The sequence below is a fragment of the Gallus gallus genome, unplaced genomic scaffold, assembly GCF_016699485.2.
Source record: "Gallus gallus isolate bGalGal1 unplaced genomic scaffold, bGalGal1.mat.broiler.GRCg7b scaffold_96, whole genome shotgun sequence".
NCBI classification, from domain to species: Eukaryota; Metazoa; Chordata; class Aves; order Galliformes; family Phasianidae; genus Gallus; species Gallus gallus.
In genome coordinates, this window is record NW_024096048.1 from 31526 (window position 1) to 43441 (window position 11916).

At 55.0% G+C, this 11916-nt stretch overlaps 2 protein-coding genes and 1 pseudogene across 14 annotated transcripts; all 3 read right to left on the reverse strand.

Annotated features, from left to right (window-relative positions):
* Nucleotides 1-299: 299 nt before the first annotated feature.
* On the reverse strand, nt 300-5237 carry LOC121106435 (C-type lectin domain family 2 member B-like). 8 transcript variants are annotated; one of them, XM_040657284.2, is made up of 12 exons: nt 5177-5237; nt 4846-4976; nt 4595-4752; nt 4407-4511; nt 3928-4109; nt 3556-3662; nt 3149-3333; nt 2381-2670; nt 2046-2127; nt 1131-1952; nt 760-866; nt 300-544 (listed from the first exon to the last, which is right to left on the reverse strand). In XM_040657284.2, the coding sequence occupies exons 3-7, from the start codon at nt 4680-4682 to the stop codon at nt 3192-3194; spliced, it is 624 nt and encodes a 207-aa protein (XP_040513218.1). In that variant the 5' UTR covers nt 4683-4752; nt 4846-4976; nt 5177-5237; the 3' UTR covers nt 300-544; nt 760-866; nt 1131-1952; nt 2046-2127; nt 2381-2670; nt 3149-3191. The 8 variants fall into 8 exon arrangements, with proteins under 8 accessions (XP_040513218.1, XP_040513215.1, XP_040513216.1 ...); XM_040657281.2 differs by having other exon boundaries at nt 2046-2670; XM_040657282.2 differs by lacking the exon at nt 1131-1952 and having other exon boundaries at nt 2046-2670.
* A 195-nt stretch (nt 5238-5432) lies between these two features.
* Nucleotides 5433-8190, reverse strand: LOC112531181 (annotated as a pseudogene).
* Nucleotides 8191-9068: 878 nt separating this feature from the next.
* Nucleotides 9069-11118, reverse strand: LOC769366 (C-type lectin domain family 2 member D2-like). Of its 6 annotated transcripts, none has more exons than XM_040657277.2 (7): nt 11093-11118; nt 10756-10837; nt 10508-10662; nt 10318-10422; nt 9848-10029; nt 9477-9583; nt 9069-9253 (listed from the first exon to the last, which is right to left on the reverse strand). In XM_040657277.2, the coding sequence occupies exons 3-7, from the start codon at nt 10590-10592 to the stop codon at nt 9112-9114; spliced, it is 621 nt and encodes a 206-aa protein (XP_040513211.1). In that variant the 5' UTR covers nt 10593-10662; nt 10756-10837; nt 11093-11118; the 3' UTR covers nt 9069-9111. The 6 variants fall into 6 exon arrangements, with proteins under 6 accessions (XP_040513211.1, XP_040513210.1, XP_015150592.2 ...); XM_040657276.2 differs by having other exon boundaries at nt 10756-10883; XM_015295106.4 differs by having other exon boundaries at nt 10756-10886.
* Nucleotides 11119-11916: the final 798 nt, after the last annotated feature.

Sequence of the window (11916 nt, forward strand, 5' to 3'; positions counted from 1 at the left end):
GAAACAATACGGCCCGGACACAGAGACTGGCTCAGAATGATGACAGAATCATAGAGGCACAGGGCTGGAAAGGACCTACAGGATCATCCCGTCCAACTGTCCTCCTATCACCACCACCACCGCTGAGCTCCTCAGCCTCATCTCGTAGCACCTCATCCACAATGTCAGTGGTTTATGGGCTGGTTCGGCCCGGTTCCGTGAGTAGCAGGGCAGAGGGACCCACAGATCTGCACCCCAGAAAAGGGGAACAGGGAAAAGGATAGCGAGATGGGCCCAAAAACAACACGGCAGCAACGATCTGAACAGAAACAAAGTAATTGACTAGAAAGGACATCGGGCTGCAAGATAATACACTGTAATACAACAGCAGCACTGGCACAAGGTTGGTGGTGATGGGATCTCTCATTGTGGGTGCACCTTTTGCTTCCAGAGGACGTAGTGGTCAGCTCTGCTGCAGACCCAGTGCTTGTGTAGGTGGCACAGGGATGAGCTGATCCTGTCCCCGTTCAGGTACGCACATCGGCCTCCACCTCGCAGCTCAAACCTGTGCCCAAGAGGGAGGAGAATGGGAAAGGTGCCCCAATGCTGAGAAAAGCTGGGGCTGCCTCTTCTGGGGAAGGAGGGCAGGAAAGGGCTCATGGTGGAGCACCAAGCCTGAGCCAAGCAGCCTATGCGAAACCACGGCTGTGGCACCAGGAGAAGATCCCCATCTCAAAGAGAGCCCGTGGGAAGTCGTGGCAGCTGGACAGACAGACTGACCAGTTGGTGAAGGCTGTGACATCGCTCCACATCCACTGGGCGTCCTCTTCTTCCCTGTGAAGCCCAATCCTGCAGTTTGCCAGGCCCTGGAAGCGCATCATGAAATCCTTTAAAGGAAGAGAGTGTTGAATGTTAGGAGGTTTTAGCATCTGTCCCACCCACATCTCAGGCTCCAGCAGGCTGCAAGGCGCTGCATTCTGCTGCATGGAAGAAGCTTGTTTGTGCTTCCATGGCACAAGAGCTGCCCCCGGAGGTGCACATCTCGGGATGTCCCCCAGGTGGATGCGGGAGGGGGTGGGGCAGTAACGTGCTGCTGTCCCTCCCCAGCCTGGTGCCTTCCCCAGAGCTTTGGGCTCATGTCCCCATCTCACCATCTCCTCCGCACTGCCTATGGTGGCCAGGGAAGCTCCGTGGGCATTGCAGTGCTCCCTGCTGCTGTTCCAATCATTCTCCTCCTTCGATAAATAATAGCATTTCCCCTGGAATCCGACCCAGGCGTTGGGGCACACGTGGGCAAAGGCTGGGAAAGGTGGGATGGGGCCCGCCAACACACTGAAAAGAGGAATTGGACAAATGTGGGGCAAAGGGTGGGAAATCTGCATTTCTCTCACCTCCCTCCAACAGAGGTGGGATATGGGCTGCACTGTGACGTGCTGCAGCCCCGGGTGCGGTTGCAGAGGTTGGGAAGGTTGAGCAGAGTGTGGTGTAGGGCACCACGTGGCTGCCCCAGAGCACATGGGAGCAGGGCTGTGCTTGCGGAGCGTATCCATGTGCTGGAAACCCCAAATCCCTGCTCTGTACCCAAACCTGAGGCATCCTCACCATGGGGATGCTTGGTGGCACTCACCGGTCGATATCACCACCAGCACGAGGATGAGGGCTCCCAGTGCTGCACACGCAGCAATGAGCTGCACACGGGATCTCCTCCTTCCCACCCCATGGCACCAGGAGCTTGGGGGGCAGAGAGTGGGTGGGGACACGCCCTTCTACTCCTGTTCCCCCCCATGCCCTCCTTCCTGCTCAGTCCCCACCATTACCCCATTGGGGTTTTCCCCACTCTGCCCAAGGGGCTCTGTTGCTGCTTTGTGCTCTAAAATGTTTCCTGTTGGTCTCCTTCTCCCATAGCGGGTGTGGAAGTATTGGACTCCAGCACCAATATGTGCACATCCTCTTCTGGGAGCTGGGGATCAGAACTGGAAGGCAGACATTGGTAGAAGTGGTTTTCCTCTTTTTGTTTCTCTTTTTTCCACCCATTCCACTCTTTTGTTCCCCATCCCCAGCCTTACCTTGTTGGGATCCTTCTCCTCTGGTGTGCTGGGGGTTCTGGTGCTGCTTTGTGCTCTGAGAAATGGTTCAGTCGTTCTCCCTCTGCAGGCGTGGAAACCTTGTGCTTCAGTATTGGTGTTTGCACAGACTGCTGTGGGGTGGACAGTTAGGATGGGGGGGATAGAAGAAAGGACTGAAGGAGGGGCTCGGGAGGATTAGAAAGGTGGGAGAAAAAGGAGAGAGAACGGGGAGAGGAAAGTGGAAGGAAGGAAAGAGAGAGGAGCAAGAGAAGCAGGAAGGAGCTCAGTGCAGTGTGAAATGTGAAGACGTGAGAAGCCAAAGGCGGTGTTGGTACCATTCAGCTGAGCAGCGTGTGCAGGCAGAGGATCTGTCTGGGGAAGCCAAACCACACCTACAGAGCATTTCTGTGGTCATGCTACATGCTACATTTATTCACGGTTTCAATGCCGGCTGTCCCGCAAGCAGCAGCACACACAGAAAGCAGCGTTAGGTCTTTATGCCCAGCACCACGGTGAAGCCCTTTGCTCCCTGGGCCCTCCTCGCCCACCTTGGAGCTCGGGCTGATGTTTGCAGCTTTGTGAGAAACACGCTCCAGGTCTACAATTTCGATTCAGGCCGAGATCTCTGTGAAGAGCAGTTTGTCCATGATTGCAACAACGGGCGCACGCCCCCTACTGCCAAGGGAGAAATTGCGCTCCTGATCAGTGAAATCCACTCCGTTTTCTCCCCTGGGTCCAACACAGGCAAAGCCTCTCCTGGCACTCATTGGTTGAGCATCTCAGGCTCACAGTGATCCGAAGCTGTTGCTGCATTATGTTTCCATACAACGTCTGTTAGCAACCCATTGTCTTTGTGTATGTTCTGTACTTTTTAAGGAGATAGGAGGACAACATTTCCAACAGTCTGCACACTCCTTCTGTCCTGTGCTAGGCTCTCCCCTACCCTATAGAATTTCCTTACCTGGTGCCTGTGCCAATTCTACCCAGGAGGGAATGCCCCAGTCTCAACTTTACTCTGTTCAGCAGCTTTTTCTGTGAAAAGCAACTTCACCTACACTACATACAGAGATACTGGAAATTTCCGCTGTAAAAACACAACCTACCTGTCACACGGCTGACCGGGTCCTGACACGGTGGTGGGGTCTCTCATTGTGGGTGTGCATTTTGCTTCCAGAGGACATAGTGGTCAGCTCTGCTGCAGACCCAGTGCTTGTGTAGGTGGCACAGGGATGAGCTGATCCTGTCCCTGTTCAGGTACGCACATCGGCCTCCACCTCGCAGCTCAAACCTGTGCCCAAGAGGGAGGAGAATGGGAAAGGTGCCCCAATCTGCTGAGAAAAGCTGGGGCTGCCTCTCCTGGGGAAGGAAGGGCAGAAAGGGCTCATGGTGGAGCAACAAGCTGAGCCAAGCAGCCTATGGGAAACCATGGCTGTGGCACCAGGAGAAGGTCCCCATCTCAAAGAGAGCCCATGGGAAGTCATGGCCTGGACAGCTGGACAGACAGACTGACCAGTTGGTGAAGGCTGTGCCATCGCTCCACGTCCACTGGGCATCCTCTTCTTCCCTGTGCAGCCCGATCCAACAGTTTGCCGGGCCCTGGAAGCGCATCATGAAATCCTTTAAAGGAAGAGAGTGTTGAATGTCAGGAGGTTTCAGCATCTGTCCCACCCACATCTCAGGCTCCAGCAGGCTGCAAGGCGCTGCATTCTGCTGCATGGAAGAAGCTTGTTTGTGCTTCCATGGCACAAGAGCTGCCCCCAGAGGTGCACATCTCGGGATGTCCCCCAGATGGATGAGGGAGGGGTTAGGGGCAGTAATGTGCTGCTGTCCCTCCCCAGCCTGGTACCTTCCCCAGAGCTTTGGGCTCGTGTCCCCATCTCACCATCTCCTCCGCACTGCCTATGGTGGCCAGGGAAGCTCCGTGGGCATTGCAGTGCTCCCTGCTGCTGTTCCAATCATTCTCCTCCTTGGAAAAATAATAGCATTTCCCCTGGAATCCGACCCAGGCGTTGGGGCACACATGGGCAAAGTCTGGGAAAGGTGGCACAGGGACCTGCCGACATGCTGAAATGAGGAATTGGACAAATGTGAGGCAAAGGGCAGGAAATCTGCATTTCTCTCACCTCCCTCCAACAGAGGTGGGGGATGGGCTGCACTGTGACGTGCTGCAGCCCCGGGTGCGGTTGCAGAGGTTGGGAAGGTTGAGCAGAGTGTGGTGCAGGGCACCGAATGGCTGCCCCAGAGCACGTGGGAGCAGGGCTGTGCTTGGGGAGCGCATCCATGTGCTGGAAACCCCAAATCCCTGCTCTGTACCCAAACCTGAGGCACCCTCTCACCGTGGGGATACTTCTTGCCACTCACCGGTCGATATCACCAGCAGCACGAGGATGAGGGCTCCCAGTGCTGCACACGCAGCAATGAGCTGCACACGGGATCTCCTCCTTCCTGTCACATGGCACCAGGAACCTGGGAAGCAGCGAGCGGGTGGGGACACGCCCTTCTACTCCTGTTCTCCCCCATGCTCCTTCCTGCTCAGTCCCCACCATTACCCCATTGGTCTCCTTCTCCACTCTGCCCAAGGGGCTCTGTTACTGCTTTGTGCTCTGAAAATGTTTCCTGTTGGTCTCCTTCTCCCATAGCGGGTGTGGAAGTATTGGACTCCAGCAGCGATATCTGCACATCCTCTTCTGGGAGCTGGGGGTCAGAACTGGAGGGCAGATGTTGGTAGAAGTGGTTTTCCTCTTTATGTTTCCCTTTTTTCCACCCATTCCACTCTTTTGCTCTCCATCCCCAGCCTTACCCTGTTGGGATCCTTCTCCTCTGGTGTGCTGGGGGTTCTGGTGCTGCTTTGTGCTCTGAGAAATGGTTCAGTCATTCTCCCTCTGCAGGCGTGGAAACCTTGTGCTTCAGTACTGGTATTTGCACAGACTGCTGTGGGGAGGACAGTTAGGATGGGGGGGGGATAGAAGGAAGGACTGAAGGAGGGGCTCGGGAGGATTAGAAAGGGTGGAGAAAAAGGAGAGAGAACGGGGAGAGGAAAGTGGAAAGAAGGCAAGATGGAGGAGCAAGAGAAGCAGGAAGGAGTTCAGTGCAGTGTCAAATGTGAAGACATGAGAAGATGGTGTTGGTACCATTCAGCTGAGCAGCGTGTGCAGGCAGAGGATCTGTCTGGGGAAGCCAAACCACGCTGACAGAACGTTCCTGTGGTCATGCTGTATCTTTCTAATTGCCCGCTGGAAACAGCAGCGGTTGGTTCAGACGGTTGTGGGAGGTCCTTCGCAGTACAGAGCCCAACCCACACAGCTGTGCTTGGCTCTGAGCCATCATGGGGGGAAAGGAGAACCCGCACCTGTTGGTTATACCCAAGGAATTGATCCAGACACTATCTCTGATCGAAGCAGGCTTTATTCACCACTGCAATGCCGGCTGTCCCGCATGCAGCAGCACACTCAGAAAGCAGCGTTAGGTCTTTTATGCCCAGCACCACGGTGAAGCCCTTTGCTCCCTGGGCCCTCCTCGCCCACCTTGGAGCTCGGGCTGATGTTTGCAGCTTTGTGAGAAACACGCTCCAGGTCTACAATTTCGAATCAGGCCGAGATCTCTGTGAAGAGCAGTTTGTCCATGATTGCAACAACGGGCGCACGCCCCCTACTGCCAAGGCAGAAATTGCGCTCCTGATCAGTGAAATCCACTCCGTTATCTCCCCTGGGTCCGACACAGGCAAAGCCTCTCCTGGCACTCATTGGTTGAGCATCTCAGGCTCACAATGGTCCGAAGCTGTTGCTCCATTATGTTTCCATACAACGTCTGTTAGCAACCCATTGTCTTTGGGTATTTTCTGTACCTTTTAAGGAGATAGGAGGACAACATTTTCAACAATCTGCACACTCCTTCTGTCCTGTGCTTGGCTCTCCCCTACCCTATAGAATTTCCTTACCTGGTGCCTGTGCCAATTCTACCCAGATCGGAATGCCCCAGTCTCAACTTTACTCTGTTCAGCAGCTTTTTCTGTGAAAAGCAACTACAATACCTTCAGAAATACTGGAAATTTCCACTGCAAAAACACGACCTACCTGTCACATGGCTGACCATGTCCTGACACGGTGGTGGGGTCTCTCATTGTGGGTGCGCCTTTTGCTTCCAGAGGACATAGTGGTCAGCTCTGCTGCAGACCCAGTGCTTGTGTAGGTGGCACAGGGATGAGCTGATCCTGTCCCCGTTCAGGTACGCACATCGGCCTCCACCTCGCAGCTCAAACCTGTGCCCAAGAGGGAGGAGAATGGGAAAGGTGCCCCAATCTGCTGAGAAAAGCTGGGGCTGCCTCTCCTGGGGAAGGAAGGACAGAAAGGGCTCATGGTGGAGCACCAAGCCTGAGCCTGGCGGGCCACGGTAAACCTCGGCTGTGGCACCAGGAGAAGGTCCCCATCCCAAAGAGAGCCTGTGGGAAGTCATGGCCTGGACAGCTGGACAGACAGACTGACCAGTTGGTGAAGGCTGTGCCATCGCTCCATGTCCACTGGGCGTCCTCTTCTTCCCTGTGCAGCCCGATCCAACAGTTTGCCGGGCCCTGGAAGCGCATCATGAAATCCTTTAAAGGAAGAGAGTGTTGAATGTCAGGAGGTTTTAGCATCTGTCCCACCCACATCTCAGGCTCCAGCAGGCTGCAAGGTGCTGCGTTCTGCTGCATGGAAGAAGCTTGTTTGGGCTTCCATGGCACAAGAGCTGCCCCCGGAGGTGCACATCTCGGGATGTCCCCCAGATGGATGCGGGAGGGGTGGGGGGCAGTAACGTCTCCCCAGCCTGGTGCCTTCCCCAGAGCTTTGGGCTCATGTCCCCATCTCACCATCTCCTCCGCACTGCCTATGGTGGCCAGGGAAGCTCCGTGGGCACTGCAGTGCTCCCTGCTGCTGTTCCAATCATTCTCCTCCTTTGATAAATAATAGCATTTCCCTGGAATCCGACCCAGGCGTTGGGGCATGCGTGGCCAAAGGCTGAGAAAGGTGGGATGGGGGCCCGCCGACACACTGAAAATGAGGAATTGAACAAATGTGGGCAAGGAGCAGGACATCTGCATTTCTCTCACCTCCCTCCAACCGTGGTGGGAGATGAGGCCGCAGCACGTCACAGTGCAGCCCGGGGGCGGTTAGAAAAGTTGAGCAGAGCGTGGTCTAGGGCACCACGTGGCTGCCCCAGAGCACGTGGGAGCAGGGCTGTGCTTGGGGAGCGCATCCATGTGCTGGAAACCCCAATTCCCTGCTCTGTACCCAAACCTGAGGCATCCTCTCACCGTGGGGACGCTTGGTGGCACTCACCGGTCGATATCACCAGCACCACCAGCATGAGGATGAGTGCTCCCAGCGCTGCATGCACGGCAATGAGCTGCACACAGGATCTCCTTCTTCCCATCCCATGGCACCAGGAACCTGGGAAGCAGCGAGCGGGTGGGGGCACATCCTTCTACTCCTGTTCCCCCCCATGCTCTCCTTCCTGCTCAGTCCCCACCATTACCCCATTGGTGTCCTCCACTCTGCCCAAGGGGCTCTGGTGCTGCTTGGTGCTCTGAAAATGTTTCCTGTTGGTCTCCTTCTCCCATAGCGGGTGTGGAAGTATTGGACTCCAGCAGCAATATCTGTACATCCTCTTCTGGGAGCTGGGGGTCAGAACTGGAGGGCAGATGTTCGTAGAAGTGGTTTTCCTTTTTTTGTTTCTCTTTTTTCCTCCCATTCCAATCTTTTGCTCCCCATCCCCAGCCTTACCTTGTTGGGATCCTTCTCCTCTGGTGTGCTGTGGGTTCTGGTGCTGCTTTGTGCTCTGAGAAATGGTTCAGTCGTTCTCCCTCTGCAGGCGTGGAAACCTTGTGCTTCAGTATTGGTATTTGCACAGACTGCTGTGGGGTGGACAGTTAGGATGGGGGGGATAGAAGAAAGGACTGAAGGAAGGGCTCGGGAGGATTAGAAAGGGGGGAGAAAAAGGAGAGAGAAAGGGGAGTGGAAAGAAGGAAAGAAGGAAAGAGAGAGGAGCAGGAAGGAGTTCAGTGCAGTGGAAATGTGAAGACGTGAGAAGCCAAAGATGGTGTTGGTACCATTCAGCTGAACAGCGTGTGCAGGCAGAGGATCTGTCTGGGGAAGCCAAACCACGCTGACAGAACGTTCCTGTGGTCATGCTGCATCTTTCTAATTTCCTGCTGGAAACAGCAGCGGTGGTTCAGACGGTTGGTGGGAGGTCCTTCGCAGTACAGAGCCCAGCTCACACAGCTGTGCTCGGCTCTGAGCAGTTACAGGAGGAGAGCAGAACCCACATCCGTTGGTGATAAACAAGTAGTTGATCAGGACACTATCTCTGATCAAAGCCAGTTTTACTCACCACTGCAATGCCGGCTGTCCTGCATGCAGCAGCACACACAGAAAGCAGTGTTATGTCTCTTATGCCCAGCACCACGGTGAAGCCCTTTGCTCCCTGGGCCCTCCTCGCCCACCTTGGAGCTCGGGCTGATGTTTGCAGCTTTGTGAGAAACACGCTCCGGGTCTACAATTTCGAATCAGGCCGAGATCTCTGTGAAGAGCAGTTTGTCCATGATTGCAACAACGGGCGCACGCCCCCTACTGCCAAGGCAGAAATTGCGCTCCTGATCAGTGAAATCCACTCCGTTATCTCCCCTGGGTCCGACACAGGCAAAGCCTCTCCTGGCACTCATTGGTTGAGCATCTCAGGCTCACAATGGTCCGAAGCTGTTGCTCCATTATGTTTCCATACAACGTCTGTTAGCAACCCATTGTCTTTGGGTATTTTCTGTACTTTTTAAGGAGATAGGAGGACAACATTTTCAACAATCTGCACACTCCTTCTGTCCTGTGCTTGGCTCTCCCCTACCCTATAGAATTTCCTTACCTGGTGCCTGTGCCAATTCTACCCAGATCGGAATGCCCCAGTCTCAACTTTACTCTGTTCAGCAGCTTTTTCTGTGAAAAGCAACTACAATACCTTCAGAAATACTGGAAATTTCCACTGCAAAACACGACCTACCTGTCACATGGCTGACCGGGTCCTGACACGGTGGTGGGGTCTCTCATTGTGGGTGCGCCTTTTGCTTCCAGAGGACGTAGTGGTCAGCTCTGCTGCAGACCCAGTGCTTGTGTAGGTGGCACAGGTATGAGCTGATCCTGTCCCCGTTCAGGTACGCACATCGGCCTCCACCTCGCAGCTCAAACCTGTGCCCAAGAGGGAGGAGAATGGGAAAGCTGCCCCGATGCACTGAGAAAAGCTGGGGCTGCCTCTCCTGGGGAAGGAAGGGCAGAAAGGGCTCATGGTGGAGCACCAAGCCTGAGCCAAGCAGCCTATGTGAAACCATGGCTGTGGCACCAGGAGAAGGTCCCCATCCCAAAGAGAGCCTGTGGGTAGTCATAGCTGGGACAGCTGGACAGACAGACTGACCAGTTGGTGAAGGCTGTGCCATCGCTCCATGTCCACTGGGCGTCCTCTTCTTCCCTGTGCAGCCCGATCCAACAGTTTGCCGGGCCCTGGAAGCGCATCATGAAATCCTTTAAAGGAAGAGAGTGTTGAATGTCAGGAGGTTTTAGCATCTGTCCCACCCACATCTCAGGCTCCAGCAGGCTGCAAGGCGCTGCCTTCTGCTGCATGGACGAAGCTTGTTTGTGCTTCCATGGCACAAGAGCTGCCCCCGAGGTGCACATCTCAGGACATCCCCCAGATGGATGCGGGAGGGGTGGGGGGCAGTAATGTGCTGCTGTCCCTCCCCAGCCTGGTGCCTTCCCCAGAGCTTTGGGCTCGTGTCCCCATCTCACCATCTCCTCCGCACTGCCTATGGTGGCCAGGGAAGCTCCGTGGGCATTGCAGTGCTCCCTGCTGCTGTTCCAATCATTCTCCCCCTTCAAAAAATAACAGCATTTCCCCTGGAATCCGACCCAAGCGTTGGGGCACACGTGGGCAAAGCCTGGGAAAGGTGGGATGGGGGCCCGCCAACACACTGAAAATGAGGAATTGAACAAATGTGGGGCAAGGAGCAGGACATCTGCATTTCTCTCACCTCCCTCCGACCGCGGTGGGAGATGAGGCCACAGCACGTCACAGTGCAGCCCGGGGCGGTTAGAAAAGTTGAGCAGAGCATGGTGTAGGGCACCACGTGGCTGCCCCATAGCACGTGGGAGCAAGGCTGTGCTTGGGGAGCGCATCCATGTGCTGGAAACCCCAAATCCCTGCTCTGTACCCAAACCCGAGGCATCCTCTCACCGTGGGGACGCTTGGTGGCACTCACCGGTCAATATCACCACCAGCACGAGGATGAGTGCTCCCAGCGCTGCATGCACGGCAGTGAGCTGCACACAGGATGTCCTTCTTCCCATCCCATGGCACGAGGAACCTGGGAAGCAGCGAGCGGGTGGGGGCACATCCTTCTACTCCTGTTCTCCCCCATGCTCTCCTTCCTGCTCAGTCCCCACCATTACCCCATTGGAGTCCTCCACTCTGCCCAAGAGGCTCCGGTGCTGCTTGGTGCTCTAAAAATGTTTCCTGTTGGTCTCCTTCTCCCATAGCGGGTGTGGAAGTATTGGACTCCAGCAGCGATATCTGCACATCCTCTTCTGGGAGCTGGGGGTCAGAACTGGAGGGCAGATGTTCGTAGAAGTGGTTTTCCTCTTTATGTTTCCCTTTTTTCCACCCAGTCCGCTCTTTTGTTCCCCATCCCCAGCCTTACCTTGTTGGGATCCTTCTCCTCTGGTGTGCTGGGGGTTCTGGTGCTGCTTTGTGCTCTGACGAATGGTTCAGTCGTTCTCCTTCTGCAGGCGTGGAAACCTTGTGCTTCAGTATTGGTGTTTGCACAGACTGCTGTGGGGTGGACAGTTAGGATGGGGGGGATAGAAGAAAGGACTGAAGGAGGGGCTCGGGAGGATTAGAAAGGTGGGAGAAAAAGGAGAGAGAATGGGGAGTGGAAAGTGGAAAAAAGGAAAGATGTAGGAGCAAGAGAAGCAGGAAGGAGTTCAGTGCAGTTTGACATGTGAAGACATGCGAGAAGCCAAAGATGGTGTTGGTACCATTCAGCTGAGCAGCGTGTGCAGGCAGAGGATCTGTCTGGGAAGCCAAACCACGCCTACAGAGCATTCCTGTGGTCATGCTACATCTTTCAAAGTTCATTTTGTTTGGTTCACACAGTTGGTGGGAGGTCCTTCGCAGTACAGAGCCCAGCTCACACAGCTGTGCTTGGCTCTGAGCCATCATGGGGGGAAAGGAGAACCCGCACCTGTTGGTTATACCCAAGGAATTGATCCAGACACTATCTCTGATCAAAGCAGGTTTTATTCACCACTGCAATGCCGGCTGTCCGCATACAGCAGCACACACAGAAAGCAGCGTTCCGTCCTTTATGCCCAGCACCACGGTGAAGCCCTTTGCTCCCTGGGCCCTCCTCGCCCACCTTGGAGCTCGGGCTGATGTTTGCAGCTTTGTGAGAAACACGCTCCAGGTCTACAATTTCGAATCAGGCCGAGATCTCTGTGAAGAGCAGTTTGTCCATGATTGCAACAACGGGCGCACGCCCCCTACTGCCAAGGCAGAAATTGCGCACCTGATCAGTGAAATCCACTCCGTTATCTCCCCTGGGTCCAACACAGGCAAAGCCTCTCCTGGCACTCATTGGTTGAGCATCTCAGGCTCACAATGGTCCGAAGCTGTTGCTCCGTTATGTTTCCATACAATGTCTGTTAGCAACCCATGTCTTTGGGTATGTTCTGCACCTTTTAGGGAGATAGGAGGCAACATATCCAACAGTCTGCACACTCCTTCTGTCCTGTGCTAGGCTCTCCCCTACCCTATAGAATTTCCTTACCTGGTGTCTGTGCCAATTCTACCCAGATCAGAA

Coding starts and splice junctions, on each gene's coding strand:
- LOC769366 (XM_015295106.4), bottom strand. Junction 10,663..10,755: donor AGGAGAAGGATCCCAACAAG/GTAAGGCTGGGG, acceptor TCTGCCCTCCAG/TTCTGACCCCCAGCTCCCAG. Junction 10,030..10,317: donor GCTGGTGGTGATATTGACCG/GTGAGTGCCACC, acceptor CCTCATTTTCAG/TGTGTTGGCGGGCCCCCATC.
- LOC121106435 (XM_046906221.1), bottom strand. CDS start 1,529: ATGGATACGCTCCGCAAGCACAGCCCTGCTCCCATGTGCTCTGGGGCA. Junction 867..1,130: donor TAGGCAGTGCGGAGGAGATG/GTGAGATGGGGA, acceptor CTTCCTTTAAAG/GATTTCATGATGCGCTTCCA. Junction 545..759: donor GTCACAGCCTTCACCAACTG/GTCAGTCTGTCT, acceptor TCTTGGGCACAG/GTTTGAGCTGCGAGGTGGAG.